We start from the raw sequence: 23,105 nt of genomic DNA, 5'->3' as shown, positions 1-23,105 counted from the left end.
CCCTCCTCCCCGGGCGGCTGGGCGCTGTGCGTGCGGGCCCCCCCGGCAGCGTTTCCGTGGGCTGCGGTTGGCCGGTGCCCGAGCCGGGGAGATGCTGCCTCCCACGCAGCCCGCCCAGCGGGTCGGCTCCTAAAGAAAATCCTCCCCCGCCGCCGCTGCCTCCGCGCCGAGGGCATCGCACCCGTGCTCAGCTGCCGGCCGAGCCCGAACCACCCCGCGCTGCCCCGCCTGAGGACCCTCGGCGCCAGCCCTGGACGTGCTCCTCGGTCCCCAGAATGACCGCGTTCAGGACAGGGCCCGGCAGCACCTCTCCCGTCGGAAGATGTGTGGCTGCCCTCGGTTTCCACACGAACGGCGCGGACAAGGGGGCTGTCAAGCCCGGCTGCCGGTAGCACGCAGCGCCTGGGCGAAGGGAGCAGCGGGCAGGACCGAAGCCGCTTCCCCGGGGGACGGAGGGGCGGCCGCGGGGTCCCGGCAGCCGCCCGCCCGCCCGCCCGCAGGGGGCCCCAGCGCGCCGGGAAGCGGCGGCGCCCGGCACCGGCCCGGCCTTGCGCCGCGCCCGAAACTCTTTCCCGGCAGGTTAGTAGCAGAAAACACAAAACTACCGGTGGAAATAGGAACCGAGGCTTTCCTTCTCCCGTTCTGCTTTTAAATAAATCAAAATCAGCGCGCATTTTGAAAACTAAACAGATTCTAAATAGAGCTAAATGAAACACTGTGAATCGACCATTTGGGGGAGGTTAAGGAGAGGTTTAACAAGTAAATTAGCTTTCCACTGTCTTTAAACGGATTTATCTTATTGAGATTCCTGCAAAGACATTGTGTGTGTCTCTCTCTCACACACACATACACACACAGAAACACTGCTGCCAGCAGGCTGCTTGCCGCTTTAGTTTATATCTACAGCGACCCTGTAAAGTGTCAGATCATGGCAGTGCTAAAGGGGAGTAACAGTAATTAGGAAGTTTTATACATTGTTTGTATTGCATATGAGGGTACAACTTACTGGCATTAGCAATGCTATGCTCTGGGAAGGCTTAGCCTCCAGATTGCTTGCTACTAAATACAATACTAAAAAAACCCTAAAATAAAATAAGATAAATAATAGTTAAAAAAAAACCCCAAACCCAAATACTAAATAAATTGGCGGCAGAGCAAAACAAAAAAAAAATTGAAATAACGGGCCTTCAAAAGGCTGACTGCAGCAGGCCTTAAAAAACAGATTCCTGACATTTCTTCCCCACTTTATCCAAATTACAGATCTTTTTTTCTAGGCTTCCATACCTCTTAATCATGGACTAGGGTTGCGTTCAGGTGGCAGTTTCAACAGGAGGGCACTAAGGGCAACAGTTTCTCAAATTCTCTCATTCAAAAGTAAACAATTCCTGCAGTGAAACCTACCAACCCCATCAGCCCCATTAGTGTTGCACAGCCGACTGCAAAACAGTGCAGACGGGAGAGAAAGCCAGGGTCCTTCAACACCAGTAGTGCAACAACACTACAAACAGGCAAGGTGAAAATGCTGAGTTCTAATCAGAGCCACGCCACTGGGGAGGTTCTGCAAGCAGTACCAGAGGTGAAGTGCCCCCCCAGCCTTCAGCATTCAAAATGAAGATTACTAAAATATTGGAAATAAGTAAGTTCTTGTTCAGTTTTCCCCCTCTATTTAGGCCTCCCACTACCAGCTCAAAGGGAAAAAAATCACCTGTAATTAGGGCATGCAGAGAGGATATGTTCATTTGGTAAATCATTAGCAGGACTGACAGTGCAAAATGGATTTTTTCCAGATTGAATTCTGCCTCATACTGATCACATTGTGACCTTCACACCCATCTTTAAGTATTTCACTGGAAAAATTGTAGAAGCTGTGCCTTGCACGAAATAATTTCTTCTACCATTTAACTGTTTCCCTGTTTGGCACATCTTGTTGATATGCTGCAGCAGCTGTACAGTAATAAATATTCAGAGAGGGGAGGGGGAGGGAAATCATGTCTGAAGATATATTACTTTTTTTGTTAGCCACCCAGAGAAAGCAACAGACTGTGAACTGAAATACCTCATGGGAAGACTGGTAGCGGATTTTGAACTCAGGGCTACAAGCATGAAATGCTTGTCCTGTTTTTTTTTGCCCTTATTCTGACCACCAGACCAATTCCTTTTCAGCCTTGGGTGGTTTGTCCTTTTCTTTCATCATTCTTCATCTCAGAGAAGATGTTTTAGAGGCAGGTAAGGGAACTTTCTACACCTACATGAATAATAAAAGAAATATTCCAGGAATAATTTATTCATCACACCATCAGAACATTACCATAGCTGGAAAAATGTTATAAAAGTCATCAGCTATTTTCAAAAAGTTTTGCAGAATTCATTAGATACATTACATAAAGGTTATTATTCTGGAAAATACGGTCTTCTATTTGTTCCTTATTTATTCCAACAATGCTGCCAAAGGCTCACGCTTAATAAGTGACTGCCTGGAGCCTTCTCTTTATCAAAGTGCAATTGGTGTTACTGACTCAATCTTTTTGAAAACTGTAATAAACTTGTGGGGCATAGGCTTTCAGGATGTATTCTGGTGATAACAGGGAAATAATGGCTGATCTGTTTACTTTGGAAAACTCAAACAGATCCTGTAGAATTTTGTAAGAGGCTTTTTGGAGTTTATATAGTATTATGCTAAAGTAATTAATGGGGCTAAGGTTGCTAGTTTGCCTTCAGAGAGCACCAATCTGTACAGTAAACTTCAAAAGGCTTGCACCAGTTCAGACCACCAACAGAAACTGCCAATCGATTTCAACTATATTGTAGCAGAGGTAAGTGTCCCTGCAGCCATTTCTCAAATAGCCATTAAAAATGTTTCAGATAAATATGTCAGATAAAGACTTGCTGAAAATTATAATTTTCCTACAATTTACCCCAAAGGATCCTCATAATTTTTCACTTCCTTTACAGACCTCATACACAAACGAAAGATTGATTACAGTTACAATAGTGACTGAACCAGTGACTGATGCTGTTCAGAAATGTTTTGGCAAGGGAGATGGGCTTCTATTTTCAGTATGAAAGTAATTTTTGCAGCTTAAAGCAGATCTTTGAAATATTGAATGTATTCCTATTTTAAATACAGAAACATGGGACTATTCCTCGAGGAACTAAATAATTTTTTTATCTTCTGCTATTTGACATACTGAAGCAACAGGTAGTAATAGCTCTTGAACAGATTTCATTTAAAAAGTTATTAATGTGTGCTACTGAAATGGGCTTTATACTATTTTCAAATGTTGCATTCTTGCCATAGAATTCTATTTTATAAATAACTGTTGTTATGGCATTTTCTTTGCCATAAAACATACTTTTGGAGCAGAAGGAAAGGGAAATAGGAGAAAAGGGACATTTCATAATTGTTTATTTTCTCAGTTCTAATTTCTGGAACCCATATGGTCTCCCCTTGGCTTTTTCTGAGCTCAGAGCTAGTCTCATGCTTTTGACTAAACTCAGACCATAAATGTTAACAGTTACATTTTGAACTGTCTTTTACAGCTCTACTTCCTCTACCCTGAGCGTGAGGGTTTGGTATGACTTGGTGTTTATCCACCATGGGAAGATTTTAATGGCAATTCTTAAGGTTGTAGAAGGAAATGCAATCAGGTTTTTCATTACAAAATCTCAGATAACATAATCAACATATTCAGTTACATAATACAATGATCACACCATGATAGGTATGCTTCATGAACAACAGACACATTCTCTGGAAGTTATTATTTGAATTCAAATATAAATTTTATTTCAAAAAAATTAATCCTATTCACATCCCTTCCTCATTTGCTTTCTAGGTAGATCACCGAGAGCATATTTTCCTGGCACTAATTTTCCTAAAAAGTTAGTTTCAAAATGACCTGCTGTTCTAGAAACATGCTTCAAAACTGTTAATATGATAGTAAGACCAAATGAGCTTTAAAATTCACATAGTCCAAGCATGGAATTAAAATTTCCATGAATTAGCTCACCACTTACAAATAACAATTCATGTTTGAACATCGATCAGGAATCTGAAAGTCAGCATCCCAAAAAATTTCATGTGATAGAATCGCTATTTTAGAGTTTGCTTCACTTACTTGAATCTGCCCCCAGACATACCATAGTGGAATGTCAGCAAATGTGTTTTTGCATGACTAACTTAGGAAATTCCAAAATCTTTAAAGACTGTAATTGAAATGGGTGTTGAGAGATCCAACAGTGTCTCTCATTCAATTACCAATAGTTAGTTGTGTTAAGAGGCTGCATCTCTAAATGAGAAAGATGGAATAAGTTAAAAAAAAAAAAAAAGTAATTGTACTCACAAACTTCCATCTAAATCTATCACAGAAAAAAAATAAAAATCAATGGATGCAAATATTTACCCAGCAAACTCCACAGTCTTTGGGATTCAGAGTCATTCTCTTCCAACTAATTTCTCTGGTAATATTCAATACCTTTAACACTACCCACAACATCACATGCATGTGATTCATCTTCTCAAGATTTCTAGTCCAAGCAAATTGTGAAGCTGCCTGTATAGTTAATAGATAGTCAGGTCTGGACAGTGTCTTCCCTTGCATGTGACAGAAAGGGATGCATTATATCCTCTTTCCCTGCTTACTGGAGGAGCAGGCAAGCAAGCTTGTATTAGGTGCCTTTTAGATCTTTAAACTTTGGGCAGCAGAATCTCATTCCAAGTAAAGCAAGATTTCCTGACTGCCTTCAGCTGGGCTTCATTTTGAAGCAACTCCTCAGTGTCAAATCACGTAATTTGTGTTGCAGTTCCTCACTGCTCATAACCTCTGGTTTTCTGTCTCTATACAGATTTACACAAGCACATAAATTCCTATACACTCAGTACTTTTAGTGCTGTCTTGGAAGTCTACTTAAATGTAAAAGAATTGAGATATTGATTGTGCGTGGATTGTCAGCCCAGGCTTGACTGTTTTTTTCTGACCTCCTTTCAATAAATATACAGGCTTTTCTGTGTTGAGCTGCAGTTACTGCAATACCTTTGTTGCCAAAAGAACACAGCTGGTGTGGTGTTGTATTCTTTTTCTTTTTGTAATTGAGGTTGAGTTATCAAAAAATATGCCCTTACATTCACAAAAGGCTACGAAACCTCAGGTTATGCCTCTTTGGAACAGAAAACCACTAATTAATTGCTTATCATTAGATTTTTACAATTCTTTGTGAATGACTGAATATTTTAATGTATACAGGTATCTTATTTTAATAGCCCACATATGCTTTTCTAAATCAGATCTGTGCTGGGAAGACACAGTGCCATAAATTCTGTTCACTTAAATAGCTGGCCTCAGTGTGTCCTCACAGTGGGAAAAGTGCTTTCTACTTGTGCCATGGCTTCAATTTTATCCGTATGTGACTGTGTCAGCTACAGCCACAGCATCCCTTAAGCAGGAATGCTACTGTCCCCCAGGGTGTTTTCTGACACTACACCCAGTGAATCATTTCTTCTGTGTATGTACACACTGGCACAAAGCCCAGGGAGTTATAGATGTTTTGGGTTAGATTCCCACAGTTCTCTTTCTCCATTCTGTATGACTTTTGCATCTACAATTTTTTTGTCATTAAAAAAAAAATAATCAAAACAAAACACTCACATTCTCACAAACCCTCTTGAGTTCCTAAAGCTTTTACTTGTCCATCATTTCCTGATTTTCTTCTTTCTCTCAGGTGGTGCTGTCTGGAAAAGGTATGACAGGGAAGAAAACAGGCAGAAGTAACAGGCTGAAAGAGTTAGTCCAGGATGAGAAAGTCTCAGGGAAAGACAGACGGAAAAGCATCTCATGCTTGGAGAGTATTATAGGCAAAGGGAATTAACTTTTCCTGCTGAGGAAGAAACCAAGATGGAATGCTGTATGAAAAACTAGTTGCCTCACATCAGACACAGTGAACACGTACCCCAGAAGATGACTGGAAATTCAAGCAAATAGTTAAATGCCTCTCACAGAAGGGCTGTTTTTCCGATTGCCCTCAAGAAGTTTGTTAAACCAGTACTTTGTATACATACACCCATCCCTTGAACTTTCACCCCTTCTTTCCAACGCTCCTAGCTGGCTTTACTCATTTTATAGTCCTTTTTGTTTTTATTCCATTCTCTGTAGACACTGCCTTATTTTCCAATTTAATTATTTTAAAATATTCACAGCAAATTGTGTAGCTTGTTCTGTGCAACAGCTGTCGAGTATTTTTAAAACGTTAAGTATTACAGATATGACATCAGTTTCAGGTCACACAGCTTTAAATTAATTTTAGGGATGTACCGGTGAAGAGTTAAGCAGGCTACCATAGCCAATGCCACACAACAGTCCAGTGCCCACTGTGTGACTAGACTGTTCAAAGAATCCTAATGGCAAGCACACCAGGAAACTTGTCGAGATAACCTCATTTGTATGCAGAATATATGCATATGAATTAAAATAAATAACTAGGCACAAACAAATCTTCTCTTGGCAAGTGATGTTGGATATCAAATATTACAGAAAATTATCCTCTTTTGCATGGCTTGTGTCCTTCCATTAGCTAGATGAGAGCACATTATGACTCATAAATCAAATATCACTCCTTTATAAATATGCTCTGTTTCCAGAGTTATCCTGCCTAAAGCCTGGGAGAAGCCACATTTCTATCTGATTTAGAAATCCTTGGAGTTTTAACTCTTTCTTGCATTTTGGTTCTCAGGGATTTGAGGTTCACAGCTCTCACAGTTAGGGCGGCCGAGCTGTGACAGCCTTTGGGAAAGTCTGAGCAGAGGAATGAATGTGGTCACGCAGAGATCGCTGTGAAACTGTCCGAGACACCCACGGCAGAGCCAGTTCCAAGCAGAGGGCTGTCGAAGGGGACGAGTGACTGGGCCCGGGTCCCCGGGACAGGCCGGCACGGCAGCAAGTGCCCCGGGCCCCCGCGGGCCGTACCTGGGCCTCGGGGCGGCAGCGGCCTCGGCGGGGGTGCGTGGCACCCGCGTACACGATGAGGCGCCCGGGCTGTGGAGAACCTGGCAGCTGCCCCCCGGCTGTGCCCGGGGCACCGGCCGGGCGCCGAGGGACCGCGGGGCGCCGGGCGCCTCAGGCGGGGCGAGGCCCCCGCCGTGTGCCAGCGCGGCCGACACCTGCGTGCTTCGAGCGCCGTGGCGACCCGCCGCGGGGGAACCGCTGCCCGGGCGGGCTCCCGGCCCCGGCGGGCTCCCGGCCGCGGCCGCGCGGCGGAGACACGCGGCGTGGGGCCGGGGAGGGGAGGCCGCCTTCAGCGGGACGGCCCTCCCCGCGGGCCGCCGGGGCTCACGCCCCACCTTTGCCGCCGTGGAGGGCGGAAGCCCCCGCTGGCGGCCTCTCCTCCCCTCCCCGCTGGCCCGGCCCGGTTCGCTCCAGCGCGTTAACCCCGGCGGGTCCGAGGCGGGGGCTCCCGGCGGCGGCTCCCTCCCCACCGCGCTCCGCTCCTCCGCCGGCAGAAACCAGACACCGGGACGGCCCCGCGCAGCCCCTCTGGGGAGCGGCGCCTGTGTCCGGGAGGCCGCTCCGCCGCTGCCCCGCCGCCCGGCCATGCGGCAGCCCGGCTAGGCGTCGGCGGTCGCGGCGCCCCGCTCGGCCGCTCCCCGCCCGCACCATGCCATGTGTCCCGCCGAGCCGGGCGGCACACGTCTCCTTCTGGCTGCTCGTCCTCCACGTCCAAGCGCCCAGCCTGGGCTGGGCCCCGCCGGCCGGCGGCCCCCTCTTCCCCGACGGGAGGCAAGGTCAGTGGCGGGGTGCGGGGAGCTCCCCGGGGCACGGCGTGAGGGGAGGGCGGCCGCCGCGGGTGGGCTCACGGCCGGCCGCGCCGCGGCTCCTCGGCGCTGCTCGGCCCGGTGAAGGCGGCGAGGCGCCGTGTGCCGACCCCGCTGTCCCCGCTCCGGCGTCGGCGCCGTGCCCGCGCCCCGGCGGGGTGCGAGCTGGCAGCGCTGCCCGCGGCTCCGGACCGCGGGGCTCGGCTCGGCGGGGGGGGCGGGGGGGCACGGCTCCGGCTGCGCCTTCCAGCTGCTCTTCGGAAGTCATGCAGTTCCGCTGTGTAGGTGAAGGTGTTGCTAAATCTTGGGTTTCACTCGCCTTTCTCGTTAAGAGACATCTCTAAATACCGGAATCCTATTGCATTGCTGCACTGGAAAAGTTTACCGCCCTGATTGTTTTTGTTTGCTTGTTTAAAACAAATTATCACTTCTGTACTGCAGCAGCACAAGCCACAGAAGGATGGGTGTTATCAGGGTATGAAACCCCCTGTGAGTTACTAAAATTCAGTGAGGATGGTAAGCTGAAAGCAGGGCTTCATCTGCAAGGAGTTGTCTCTTGAGGCGCTGCCCCAGGTGGATTAACTTCACTGCCCTGGCTGGTACCGGCTGCGCATCTCCCTGGGGGAGAGTAACTCGGGAATTTTATCCTGTTGCTTGTTTAAGTAAAACCAGAGAAGCCAATCCCAAGAGAGAGAAATTGTGGTTAGCTGGAAGACTCTGCCTGGTGGTAGAAGACCTGAAAACGTGGGAGAAAAACTTCTTTCCTGAAAACCTTCCAGGGGCAACAGTCAACAGCTGTTGGTACTGTCAGTGGAAGAGCTTGAGCACAGAGGAGAAGAATCTTCTGTGTCCCTCAGAGATGGTGGAAGGAAAAAGTGGTTAAACAAGCTGCCTGAAAAGTGAACAATTATCCTGAAGTTAGTTCCTGCTGGATTCATTTAAAGAGAATGCAAACAATCATTGCATTCCTGTGACTCTGCATGGGACAGAACAGAGATGGCTCTGTTAACATGTAGTAGCTGTTTAATTGTCAGGCATTTGGAAATGAATTCAGAATTAATTTAACTTTCTAGGCATGAAAAGCCTAGGTTTTTCCAAGAGTTTGCAAATAGCTTTGTGTAAAGGGACAGTTCAAAATTCGGCTAATTTTTTGCGAAGAAGATGGAATGCAGAGCTAAGTGTGAAGGACTAAAATTTGTATCTTGCATAGCTGAAGTGACTGTTAAGTGTTGTGCTCCCTCCACATCCACCACGACTGTGCCAGATAGGACAGTTAAGGATGCCCATGCTGAACGTTGAAGGCCTGCTCCCTGCTTTGGGGCTTTGGAGCTCAGGGTGTTCCCTGGGTCACAGAGCCTTTCTTTGGCTTGGGAAGGCAGTTCATCCAGAGATGAGCAACACTATTTCTTATCCCAAGGAATTATTTGAAAACAAGCCAGAGGGTCTGAGAGGCAGATATAGGTGAACTATTAAGACGGAGATGAAACAATGGCGAGTTATGATGTGTCACATCTTAAAGGAATTTTGTCAGAAAATGTGTTATCTGTTTAAAAGAAATTGTGCTTTTCCTGTCATGTGTGACAGACCGTGTGTTTCTCTTTATCCAAGTTTATTCACTTTGTTTACAGCCATTCTTAATATAGGCAGTTCTCTGCCACGTGTCCGAGTTTGAATCCACAGAGGAGCAGCAGAACAGACAGCAATGGCTTTGAATATTATCAGATGTTTTCAATGATGCAGAATAAGGAGAGTCTGCAAGGAAGGTTTCTCCAGCAACTTAAACAGTTAGACTCTTCAGACAAGCGTGAAGGGCCTGAACCTTGCTTGTCCCATGTGCCCAGACGGGCCTGTGTGAACACTGTGGTTGCAAGGCAAAGTACTGACTTGAATGTGTCCTGCTCAGTGTGATTTTCTGGTCTTGCGCATGGCATCGATGGAAGTCAGCACACTCAGGCTGCAGTTGTAGAAAGACAGAACATTCTCTGAAGCTACACCGTTTGCCCAGGGAAGTCTTCCCTTTCCTGGACTATAAATCCTGAGCAGTGCCCCTCAACAGGCAAGGCTTCCCTGGAGTGGAGAGTGTTCTAGGTGGTCAAGGGGGATGCTGTGACATGCCAGCCTCAAGGTTTGTCAGTGGCACTGCGATAGATTCCCTCCATGTAGTGTTTGTTGGCACTAAGTTTTATGGGTACCTGTGGTGTTTTAATATGAATTAATTATTACTTTAGGAAAACTGAGTCAGTCAGCGTTGAAGAATACGTATTCTTCTGCAGTCTGGGTTGTGTGTATCAAGTTTTTCTGTTTGTTGCCTCTGCCATCTTAGTTGAGTGTTATTTTTTTTTCCTAGAAGGGTAGAAAGGTATCATCAGAGTTGTAGTGCTTGTCTTTGTTTTAGACTTTTCTCCAGCTAGAAAAGCCAAGCAGTATGTTAGGTTTAATGCAGACCTCAGTAAATAATTCTTAGTAGGGTTGCCTTCACTAACCTCTACCCTACAGTCTAGACAATACTGATAGTGATTACTTGCAGAAATATCTTTAGCCTCATTTTGTTAAACTTCGTTGTGTGGTAATCTTATTCCCTCTGATCTTTTAAATATGCTTTAATACTATATATTTAATATACCTTTTAATAATTAATTTCTGCAGTTATATTATGGTATGTTATTAATGCAGATAATTCTCCCCTCTAATGCCAGTGACTAGCATTCAGAAATCAGTATTTAAGGAGCAGGTGGAAGAAGTTAGACTTCTCTGCTTTGATAATCTTGTTGCCACTGGATGCTTAGGCATTATTTTCCCTTTTACTGGTTGTATTGTCTAATATACTTTAACCTCTACACACTAATTACTGTAGTGATGAAATAAAAAAACTTCCTTGAATAGCTTAAGTCCAAAACTGCAAGTCTTGGGTCTTGCATGGAGTTTAACGGTTAAGCCACAACAAATTAAGCTCAAGACATCAAGCAGAGGCAAACCTCATAGTGACAGCAAACGAGTAAGTTTCCTTCAGGCATTTAATTCAATTATTTCATGAGTTGTGCTGAAAACCATAGAAATGGGGGCCTGGTCTTGCAGTGTTCTCTTTGCTGGTGCCTTATAGGGAGTGGGACTTTTCAGAAGTCTTATAATTCAGCTTCTGCAGGTAAGCCGTATTTTTGGGTGTTTCCCCTGCCGCCTTTCTGCCTCTTTTTTGCTTCAGTCTGGAGCGTGAGGAAGGGGGGACCTCAAGTTTGATTTCTGCTGCTAAACTTCTGGCAGCTGCACCTTTTGTGCTATCTACAGGCTGTGTATGCTGCAGGTGTGAAAGTGTGGACTGAGTTTTCAGTGTCGCACTCCCCGCTGTACTTGTGTGGGCAAGGGCAGATGTTTCTCAGAACTTGTGCCAGGCGTTAGTTGCTGTGTTGTCGAGATCTGCCACTGTGGCAGGTGAGATCTAAAAGCCCACTGCTGCAGCTTGTCCTACAGAGGCACAAAGTCATGGCAGGCTGGTGGGAATGCTTGTGTACAAAGAAATCAGTATGCGTATCAGTGTATGAGAATAAGCTTACTTCTGGAACAAAGGTGCTACCAAGACAAGGCAAGATTTCTCACGTAGTTTTGTCTGTGCGCTGGGAACTGAGAGTTTTGTGTTGTTTTGGCTTTTTTTGAATTGGGAGTGTTTCAGTGCACGTGTCTCAAGGGTCCAAAGAAGCAGGAGCAGCTAATGAGGACAAAGTAGGTATGTTCCTTCCCAAAGGGGACAGATCCAGACACCTATCTGTCTGGGCTTGGCTTAGCCTGTGTGGCTTTGAAGGTGCAGGCAGTGGAGAGGTAAGTGTCTCTAGAAGGATTGTTTTACCAGTCCTAGGGAGGAGTAAATCGTTTTGGAAGTACCTAGAGTAAGCTAATTGCTTGGTTAACCAGCTTAATTAATGAATGAAGTGTAATCACTTCATGTATAAGTGGCTGGGACTTTGGGAATGAAGAAAGCCCTGGGGAAAGAGGAGCTGGAACGACATGTGTTCTCACAATTTATTTTTGATGAAATATGTTCAGACTGTGACTTCTTGCGCTTAAGTCAGTGGAAGATCTGGCCCTTAGGGTAGGAGTTCTTAGGGACTGTGTTTTATGTGGATTTATGTTATTTGCTTGGGGCTTTTGAGTTTTACACTAATTTAGAAAAAAACATTGGGAACAGGTGTTGTTTGTTCTGTATCATAGCAGACACAGGAATGCCAGTAACACTTTCTTCCCCTGCTAGATCCTGACAAGTGATAAGATGTCCAATGTTATGCTGGTTGGAATCCCTTATACAAAAGGGCACAGTTACTTCATTCCCCTTTAAACCCTTCTTTAAAATTCCCTCCTATGCTGCAACATCTGCTAATGCTGATGCTACTGACGTGCTATTGCTGCAGCCTATAAAACCAGTTAGTAGTGTTCCCTTCACCCATCTGTATTTGTAAGGCTCTGTCTCCTGCTTCAGGTGGTCAGCTTTCTGGAAGTGTGAGGATGCTGGGGACTTAGAACAGGGAGGGTTCCCAGCTTTTGTGGGAGTGGGAAAGAATGTGTGTGTGACAGTCAATCTCTTATATGAGTGGTGGCAAAATATTTGAAAAGAAGGATGTTTAACTTCTAAATTGTGCGTTATAACAGGAGAGTAGAAAGCCCAAATAAGGATTGTATTGTGGTCTGTGCACTGCCTGCCTTTGTGTCAGTAGGATGGTGTGGTGAATTGCAGTCACTTTTGAGTTTCCCTTTTAAATCATGCAAGATCTGAACAGACTAGCACTCACCTTAGTTTTGCTTCTTTTTTTTCCCCCTTCCCTTCAGAGCAATTTATCAAGACCTTGCCAGAATACCATGTGGTTGATCCAGCAAGAGTAGATGCAAGCGGCCATTTTCTTTCTTTTAATTTACACCATCACATTTCAAACATGAGGAAGAGGAAAGATCTCAGCCAAAAGGAAAACATGATATATTATAAAATTAACCACAAGGAGAAGGATCTGTTTTTTAACTTGACTGTCCACGTGGGACTTCTTTCCCATAACTACATAGTAGAAAGGAGACATGGCAACTACACTAGTGCGAAGATTGCAGCTCGCCCAGGAGTTCCTTGCCACTTCATTGGCACAGTGTGGCAGCCAGGTTCCAGGAGTGGGACAGCAGCAATCAGCACTTGCAATGGCCTGGTAAGTGATGTGACCTTTACTGGGGTTCTGAGCTAATTTTGATGTCATTAGAACTGAGCTACAGCGCTGGTGTATGAATATGCCTGGTAAGGAACTGGATGATCTGACATGAGGCCTTGCTGACATAATGCTCTGAAATAATCAGTTTAGTACTGTGGGTGTCATTTCAATTTTTGGAAGAGAGAATCAGAAGGTCAGAAGTTGTTGTGGACACCCAGTTTTACTTCTTGCTAGATTTTCTGGTGGCCTGATCTTAACATCTTTATCATTCATACAGCTTGAAGCCATCCAAATATCCATCATTGCTTTGATCCCATTAGTAGCTGGCATGCCTTTGCTATGCATCTGGATATGAGCTTCTGGTTTAGTTTCCTCTAAAAGGAATGTATCTCAAGTGTACCAAAACTGCTCTGCAAATCAAACCAACTGATGGCAGTTTGGGAAAACTGGGAGATTAGCTTCAGAACTGCACTGCAACTTCAGAAATAATGGTGGGGGAGGTGCAGCCTTAGCCAGAGCTTTAAATTCAAACTTGAACCACTTCTAGGCGTCCCTCATTCAGAAGAGCACTTCTAAGGCTGAAGCCTGAAGTCTCACATTTCTCAATAGGCTGTGGTTCAGACTGAGACAAGGAGGTGGAAACCTTATTTTTGCTGTGCTTTGTTTTTTAGCACCACTGTAGCTTAGGTTTTTATTTCTAGAGGATAAGGCTGAACCTATCTTGTCAGGGAGAGAAAGGAGAGAGAAACTGCCTGAATTTGAAGTGGATGCTGTAGAGAGCTGGGCAGAATGGCACACGTAATCTACGAGAGGCAAAACACAACGGGTTTGCAGAGTATACAGGCAGAGGTGATGAAACGTGTGCAGCATGCATGTGCTCTAGTGCCTCAGTTCTTCAGTGTTGTCACTCAATCATTTGTATGATAGTAATTGAAAGTGCATAGACCAGTGCACTGATGACTTTTGGTCAACGCATCTCAGGCTCATTTTTGAGCCTAAACTAAACACCAAGGTGAGTGTAAAGTACATCCTTTCCTTGCCAACTTGTCAATATCAAAGTGTGTGCCTTGCTATTGAGAAGTATGAAGCTTTCAGAAGCTTTGGAAGATTGGTATACAGAAGTGTCTTGGCAGTATATGAAAAGCAACGTGAAGACAGCTGTGATGTAGATGAAATGGGAAGCTCCAATAACACTTCTGGCATATTGCCTGGAGAAACAAACTTGCTTGAGGTCAGGAGCTTCAGTCCCACAGGCATGAAGATCAGGGATTGTCTAAGTAATTCTTCCAGTGGGGACCAACTTATCCAAACTTCCTTGAAATGCGTTATGGTCATCAGGGTCAGTAAGAAAAAGGAGATATGATGATACAAGTAGTTCCTTTGGTTGATTTGTCTTGTGCTTTACCAGAATATCTTTGTTAGTTTTCATTAGGGTGAGAACTTGAAAATGAGGTGCTAGACCTTAATTATGCCTCCTGAAGTATTTAGTCTGCAACAAGGATTAAAAAACCACAATTCAAATTACATTTTAAATTCAGCATGGTAATATCCTTAAAAGTGATCCTTTCATTTGAGTTACAAAGTTCTGGAGGTTTACTTTGATTTGGCGGTTTTCGAAACAATGTTTGCTAGAATACAGGCTTGGGGTTTCTTTCTCTTTGACAAAACACTTGTATCAGGAAAGTACTGTCCTGGTTTGGTTTCTCTCCCACCCCAAAATGAAACTATGAAAATACAGAATCATAAATTAGTTTAGGTTGAAAGTGACCTTTGGGGAAAACCATGATGTTTTTCTTGTGATTATTTTTGGAGTTCAGAGGTCACTGCTCTGAAGAGTTTGCCATAAGAGTTGAGTCTCAATCTCTTTAATTCCTCAGCCACAAGCTGGGGAAGGGTGATTTACCTTGCCTTTCCCCTGGAAGTTTTCTGAAAGATCAAGTGTCATATGAAAACATTTATTAATGAATAGTTTTGCCAGCACTGAGAAACACAGTCTGGTTTTCAGGATAACAACCTGACTTTTCTGAAACTGTTTGTGATGGTCTGCTGTTTCCTGAGCTAACAGTAAATCGTTTCCATCCTGGAGATATCCAGTCTCTTGCTCTTCAGCACCTTACTATTTCTGCTTTTTACTTTTTTCTTTCTGGGATGTGTTGTGTTTCTCCATGAAAATAATTTTTCTGTTTATTCTTATGAATGAGGGCAGGGGAACTGAGAACAGATAACCACCATGGAATTAGAGCAACTTATTTGAGACACTAAAAACCTATCCCATGAGGAGAAATTTTAAGTTTGTTTACTGTAGGACATTAATTCTAAACTACTTGATAAAAAGAGTTATATTAAATAGTGAATTGCACAGGATGAATTGATAAAGGGCTTGGGGCTGAGAGGGGTAGAAGAGGAAGATATCAGAACAGTGTGGTTGAAAGGTGCCAGCTTCCCAGCTTCATGCTTTGGCAGCAGTGGCTGCTGCACAGGTCCTCCTCACCTGTGACAGCCTGGGTCAGGACCCCTGTCTGAGTGGGTGCTTTGGCAGATTGGTCCCAATACAATTTAGCTCCTCATCCCACTTCGGCAAGCTGGCAGAGTACTGATGTGCTCAAGCCTCATAACCCAAGAGTTGGTAAGAACCAATGTCTTAGCCTTCACATATGGGGAACGTGAATGTTAGTGATGTTCTTTTTCTGATGCCATTTTGGCTTGACAGCTCATAATAAAATGCTAAACAACTGTGGTTTGTTGTTTTTGTTTTTTTGTTTGTTTGTTTGTTTGTTTTTTTGGTGGTCTTTAGTAAGCTAAGTGAGGCACCAGTTTACCATCCTAACAAGTGACAGGAAAGTGTCTGATCCCTAAACTGCTAATTTTTAGCTTTCTTAATAACAGGAGCTGGGAAACAAATTTTATAATACAGAAAAACAGTGATGTGATTAAATAAATATGTTTTACTGGAATATCCCTTTTGTTGATATTTTTAGTGGAAAGTGGTTGAAATGTTATCTTGTAATTTTGTCCAACTGATTTGCTGAAGAATATGTCGTCATTTGTAATGCCATGCGTCACCTCCAAAAAAAAAATATTTTTTTTTGGACTGAAGTGAGATGAAACAAAATCTTAAAGATGCCTGTGGGAAGGGAATCCTAGTTTTAGTCCTCTTTCTGGAATGACGTCCTCTCATGCATTTGGGTCCTCTCATGCATTTGGGTCGTATTTGAAAGTTCCTGAATTTCCAGGATAATAGCAGCGTATAAGAACAAAAGAAAGGTGTGTGCTGTAGATTTGTGTTCTGTTGTAAAGATCACTCACACACAGCACTGGAAGTATAGAAAACCTAGAAATGGATTTCACTCTCCCTTGTGTTTTTACTTTGAATTATATGCCTGCTTCCATTGGCATTACATGGGCATCACTCATGTAGCAAGGAGATGACTCTCACTATTCATTTTCATTCATGATGTTCTTCAGAATCAAGTTTCTTCTGCATAAGTCAAGTGGATGGTGTTGAGATGTGGTTTTCAGAAAGGCACCTGTTTGACTAAATCATATTGACAAATGATTGAAAAAGTGACACCTTTAAAATGTGGGAAACAGCTTTTTGCCATCAGTGCTTCTCCAGGTTAATGCTATGTTGCTTTTTTGGATAGAATGTTATCATACTTATGAGTGGCAGCATTTCCTTAGTTGTTTGGAAAACAACATACACTGATAACTTACAAATTTCATTTTTCCTATATATTTGTAAATTCTCAAAATAGCCTGCAAGGGGAATAATAGTGGCAGATTTGAGATTTCAGAATGGTGGGGACATTTTTGTTGTGTGACATTTATTCTTTTTTAAAAATGTAAACATGTTACTATTATCAGAAATATATATGGAAAAAAATGGCTAGATTTATAAAGGTATTTGGGCAGAATTGGATGAGAGGATAAAGAGGACAAAGTAGCAGAGATCTGGAGGAACTAAGCTGTGATTTCCAAATATATTTTTCTATAACACCTTATGATATCTTTGTTTCCCTTTCATGATAAATAGGTCATGACCTTCTCAACAGGTTGAAGAACATGATATTGTAAGCTCTGTCTCTTCTTTGAGTCAGTTGTCTAATTGAGTCTTTTTCACTTCTGGGTCTTCTAAAATAATGCATGGATTAACAGGGGAACAGTGGTGGGCAGACCTTGCTGTTTATTTTGGGTCACAGAGGAGGAAACCCCAGACAGGAAGTCACTACTGGAACACCAGAAACCGATCAAACTGTAGAACTTGGGAAGAGAGCAGGCACAAAAATCTATTAAATACAGGAAGGTTTCCAAGAGGAGGTAAAGGGGAGAAATAGTTTAATTTTTGTCTTGGTGGCATTAATATTTGGATTTGTCTTGGCAGGCTGTGTAGGGCACACCTCTAATAATGCTTTATGTTTCTGCGGTGCCTTCCACAGAAGATTTATAATGAACTTTTCCAAACACCAATGCCTTAATTCTCAGTTGTTTGTTAGTTCTGAGATCCCTTGTGTCACTGCAGTAGTGTCAGCTTGTCCCCTCAGTGGGACTGGGAGGATCCAAAGCTCAGTGAAGTTGAATGAATACCCTAGGTTTATGCACTGAGTCCTATAGGACTGGGAAGTGAATTTTTCTCTGATAGTCTATCCTCTTCATTAGGAACAAGGCCCTCTTTTATTCCTCAGTAACACAGACATTGTTTATAGTATTTTTAGATGACAGAGCATCATTAAGGCTTTGTTTCCTTGACACTTGTTTACAGTGTAGAGCTGTCAATCGGCAGTTGCTTCTGGTAATACTTTTATCTTCAAAGGCTGTACAGGCATTGGCATGGAAATGACAGAAGAATGGAAGGACATTAGTAAGGAAATTGAGAACACTTGTACCTGGTGACCTGCTGGGCCTGCATAACACTGTGGACAGATGGTGCTTTGGCTGTCTCCAGCTGGTCAGAGGGTTGCCTCCATCCTCGTGCTCATGGGCGTCTGCATTTGAGAAGCGGTGGTGTTGTCTGCTGCCCAGGCAACAACAACGAAGTACAAAGCCATGAAGCACTGCTTATTTATTCCCCCTCCCGAAATCCAGCTACTACCGTTTGTTAGCAGTGACGACATACACACCAAGCCTGGTAGCTGCTCTATACCCTGGCAATCTGTAGAAAACTCAATCAAGTCTGCTGCTGTGCCCAGGATTTTTGAAAGGCTTCCCCCACCTCAGTTCTCTCTGTGCTCAGCCACAGCCAGGGCAGCCCTCTGTGAACGTTTAATTGGTGGCTGTACGACCATCTCTCTTTACATGGTAGCTCGTGGGAGATGCTCTGGGTGGGACCTGTCTGGGCAGATCTGTGTCTCTCGTGACCATGTGGCAAGTTTGTCACTGAAAAGCAGAATGGTGGCTGAAGGCTGCTTGGATGTAACTGTTCTTATTGCAGGATATCACTATTATATGAAGCCTATGCATGAGCTCTGGTACGTACTTATGAAGTGTCACCTATATTCTTAACCTGGTCCACTCGGTGTAGCACAAAATCTGCCAGTGGCACTTTATCTGTTTCAGACTTGCTTCAGTTTTGGGGCATTCAGCACGGTCTGTTCTCCTGCGACATGCCCGGAAGCTTTTCCAGTTAGCATGAGATGCTTTTTCCGTGCCGACCCGCATGTTGTCATCTTATGATCTGTTCCAGGTTGGACAGTACGATGCAAGTACTGTAACAGTGCTTCAGTGGTAGTATGCCCTGTGAAAGTTGTCTAATGCTGCTGTTTAGACTTTCCTCTCCTATGGATGTGGAAGGCCTACGTCAGGATGTTGGGGTACTTGGTGTTTAGATGAGGTTTAGGGATAAAGGGATCTTTACTTTAAAAGAGTTCTATAATATTTTCTCCTAAAGTAATGGAAAAAAAAACCAGATCACTAAGCTTATGATAGGGATGTTTATCTGCTTGCGTATCTCCTGTTTTATGAGGTTTGTTGGTTATTAACAATTTGTTTTTTAATCTGTTGTTAAAGGTAGTTACCAGAGCTCTACAAAGCTGTCAAAACAAGTGACCATTGTCAACAGCAAGTCACAACACTTCATTCCTATAGCTCAGAAAAACAACCATGTCTTTCTGTTCCCTTGTGGTATACCTGCAACTGACATCTCTTCAAATGGTAGTGTTTTTCAATTATTCTAAGTATGTGGCAGTGCAGATATACACTTAAGGAAGGGGGAGACAGAACCTTTTCTTCAGTTGCTCTTGTGACCACCTGAAACTGGATTCAGCACTGATCCCTGACATGGAATTGTACAGCCCCAGAATAGATTTGGACAAACATGCTCTTTTGGTGGCTGTTACTTTTAAGATGTGAATCGGAGTGTCTTCATGTAGTGCTACCTCAAATGAATGAATTCCATTCTGAGAGCCAGGGTACTCGGAGACAAATACACAAGTTCTTCTTCAGGGGTCTCTTTCCCTTCACTCATCTCTCCTTGCTTCCTCTCAGAGAGTCTCTCACTTCTTTGCCAGTCCCCTGCCGTATAGTACTTGGTGTGTCCTCCTTGTCACTGGAATAATGGCAGATGGCCTTACCTGCCAGTTGTGTCTTATTTAGATGTTAGTGCCATCTCCACAGCAGCCTCTCATGGTTTGTCCACCTAGTGATAAATCTACTGGAACTGAAATGTAGGAATAAGGTGTTTAGAGAATGGCAGGCATGAAAGCAAGCTGCCAGCCTTTTCCTTGGGCATGGGAGTTGCTCCAACTTTGGATGTAGTGGAGCTTCCAAAGTCTAAATGTTGTGGTTTGGCTTCTTCTGGCATGTGTGAAGAAGGAAAGACCTGCTGAGTAACTCTGTTGTGTATCTGCTATGCATTTCTTCTCTTAGACAGTAGTATGGAAAATGCTGAGAGCAGAAGAATTTCCGGGGAAAGTAGATACAGTGTTCCCTGTACATCTGTTCTGTGTCATGCTTGGTTTGCCTGTTTTCTCTATATAATAATAAATATCAGGGTATTCTCCTTGCTTGACTAGTGTTGCGTAGTTTTGGTGTGGGTTTGTTTTTTTTTTTTTCTTTTGGAAGATGATCCAAAAATAGGGGGTATGGTGGTGTTTTTCTGTTTGTTTGGGTTTTTCCCCCAACAGATCCATCATTAAAACTTTGACTAGTATTTGCTGGGGTACTTTAACATCCATCCCTTTTCTTTGTGTTTGAACTTCAACTATCCATCTGCCAGCTCCCTTCCCCCAGTCTTTTGTCTGCAAAAATACTCTAATTGACAGGTCAAACGAATCTCATCAGTGATCTCAATACATGAGAATCTGGCTGTGTCTGTGGCTCCTGGTCTTGGCCTTGTCACCTTTAACCACTCTGAAGTTGTTAGCTCAGAAGCTGGATTTTTTTATAACACAGTTACTACATTTCAGTGGAACAGTCATTAATAAGGTTTAGACAGTATGAACTAATTTGAATGGAGTACCTAAGATTAGAATGCTCCTTTAAGATAACTATTTTTTGAGAATATGAGACAGACACTTTTTCATATATTTTTAAGAAATCTTAGTCTTGTTTAAATCTGTACCTGCTTATTTGCTAATTACTTAGGAATACTGTTGGTGTACAGAGCTGTCAATCCTATTTGCAGTTTTCATGCATCTCTTTAATGAATCTTCTATGTATCTTTGTGTATATATTTTTCTGTTTTTTTCTGAAAGTCTTATGGTTTCATGACTGTTGTGTTTTTTATAAAAAGTGTTTACTGAGGGGAAACTGTGGCATTTTGACTTCAGTCTAAAGGTTCAGAACCCAGGAGTAAAAAAGTACACACAACATCTGTTTTTCCTTGATTCTTAATAATGTGGAGTTTGTAAGATGGTCTATTCTTTGTTTTTACTAGTCTCTTTGGAAGTTGTTGGCCAAATTCAGCCCAATCTGAAAGAGAAATGCAGATACCAAAGTCATTAAGTTCTTATAAATAAATCCCAGGTAAAGATGGTAACTTTTGATCAGTGAAATGATGGGTGAAGACGTGCAGGTTGACCAGTGGCACAGCACAACTGTAAGCTGTTGCTGAGCAGGGTGCAGTGCTGCCTGTGGCACAGCTGATGGTGAGGGGGTCAGGAGAGACTGGAGAAAATTACTGAGGAAATGGGGTACACGTGAGAAGCAAATCTGGAGGGGAACAAGGTTTGATATTTCTGCTGTTCATAGAACTTTTTTTTTTTTCCTGTCTTTTTTTTCTCCTTTTCTTTAATGTGTTTTCATTGTGCTGAAAGGAAAGGTCCAGCCTGGAAGTAAATGGAATTGTTTGCGCTGGTTGCCTATTAACAACATGCTGTACCTGCTGCCCATCATAGCATATGCTTTGTGTGTAATCATTAATAATGAGCAGAAGAGAGGGGAAGAACTGAGGCTTTCCTACATACTCAGTCAGTGATGCATGTAATGTGACATTAATAGGGACAAATCTTGCCAATTGCATGCCTTATTTTCTAGCTGTTCAAAAAAAGAAAATTACTAAGAAAAGCCGGTCTTGCTCCTGTTCTGAGGAGACATTGGCAGGATGTTGGGTGGTGAACAGCAATGGGTGATGTCAACAACAGACGCATGTAGTCTGGGTCTACTGTTTGCACTTACGAGGGTAGATGGGCTAGTGGTACTTTTACCGGCAGCTGTGTGAGCCTGGCTTCTGGCACCAGCTGAAAACCAGCAGCCTGAAGATCAGGTCCTGCCTCTTCAGTTCTCTTTTTCTGTCAGAGAGGAGCAGCTGCAGTTCCTGAGCAGCGTCAGCATCAGGGCACAGTTACATATACACACAGGCAAATCTATATAGCTGTCACAGCAGAACAGTTACAGTGGTTAAAGCTCTTGGTTTAATGCTGTGTGCTGGGAAGGCTTCTGTGCTGTTCTGCGTATTGGGTATTACCAAGGCATAACCAAATATATTGGGTCATTCCAGAAACTAGTGCTTAGTAGTGGACTTCCCCAATCCGTTTGTAAATTGCAACAGAATTTAAGTATTTAGTAATTTAGGCTGGGATATTTGTGCACTTTATATACACAACGGCTCCAGGACGTGCTCTGGAGAAAGGCTCATCTGAAATTGCAAATTTAAAAATAAGTAGTCATTAAAAAAACCCCTAGTTGGCTTAACAGTGGCTATGTTTAAGCAAATTAATTCTACGTTCCAATTCTCATGGCAAACAGCAAGTCCCTCATAAACTGTTTAGGCTTGTCGATGCATGGAAATTGAGCAGATCTAAATCCATTGTAGCTGTAACTCACAGTAAAGGCTTCTGCAGACACTGTTTTTGATTTGAAGTTTTCTCTTGTTCATATTCCACTTTTTCCATTTTTAAATGTATATATTTAAAACAAACACTATTCTAACTGCTGAGTCCAGACTGTAATATCTGTTTATTTGCATGCAGTGTTAACCCTGTTTCCTCATATGGAACAGTCATGGACCAAAATGGATTCTGTGGATAGGGTAAATGTCTGTTTTATCTAGCATCCTCTGTCCAACAATGACTAAGTAACTATCTAGGGAGGAGTAAGAACAGTACAGTAGGACATCTTCCCTTTGTTCGTCCTTGCTTCTCTTTTCAACTCAGATCAAAGTTCTTAATATTGGTCTGTTTTCTTTGTTGAGGATCTATAGATGGATTAATCTTTCACATACTTTCTTGGTCTCCCCTGAGTCACTTGGTGCTAGAAACATGGATCTTTACTATGAATCATAACACTTCAAAATGGATTTAAATGCATCTTTTGTTTTTTCGCTAGCTTTTTGTCAGCTTCATTTGATGCTTCCTGAAGCTATTGTCTTGGAGGAGACCATGAACGGTCAAACACTGAGCACAGTGTTTGCGATGGTTTGCTCAGTGGCATAATATATTCTTCATTATTTTTTTGTTCCTTGGTCATTCTGAACACTTGAAACAGCTTTTTTGGACAGCTGTTAAGATAGGCTTGTTATATAGCTCCAAATTTTTTTTTTCCCATGAAAATGGCAGCTTGTGTTCCTGTTTCTGCACAGTAGCGGGTAGGTCAGAGCCCATCATTTTAATACGCAAAGGTTGGGATTATTTCTCTGCTGCCTTTTCCCCTTCACCATTCCATGTTTTATCACTAATAAACAGTGAATTACATCT

General features: G+C 43.3%; 1 protein-coding gene across 3 annotated transcripts in view; it reads left to right on the top strand.

The window, feature by feature from the left end:
- The first annotated feature begins 137 nt into the window (after positions 1-137).
- The window catches only part of ADAMTS12 (ADAM metallopeptidase with thrombospondin type 1 motif 12), a 151,301-nt gene continuing 128,333 nt past the window's right edge, over positions 138-23,105 (top strand). The window contains exons 1-2 of one of the 3 annotated variants that reach the window (XR_013924957.1): positions 138-7,774; positions 12,617-12,978. Coding sequence is in view for 2 of the 3 variants with exons in the window: in XM_080372585.1 (XP_080228711.1) it covers positions 7,015-7,774; positions 12,617-12,978 (1,122 nt within the window). In the remaining variant the exon portion in view is untranslated. The remainder of the gene's footprint in view (positions 7,775-12,616; positions 12,979-23,105) is intronic. The other 2 variants (XM_080372585.1, XM_080372584.1) reach the window with 2 other exon arrangements.

This window comes from Falco punctatus (genome assembly GCF_963210335.1).
Source record: "Falco punctatus genome assembly, chromosome: Z".
NCBI classification, from domain to species: domain Eukaryota; kingdom Metazoa; phylum Chordata; class Aves; order Falconiformes; family Falconidae; genus Falco; species Falco punctatus.
Note: the sequence above shows the minus strand (reverse complement) of the source record. Positions and strands in the feature narration are given on the sequence as shown.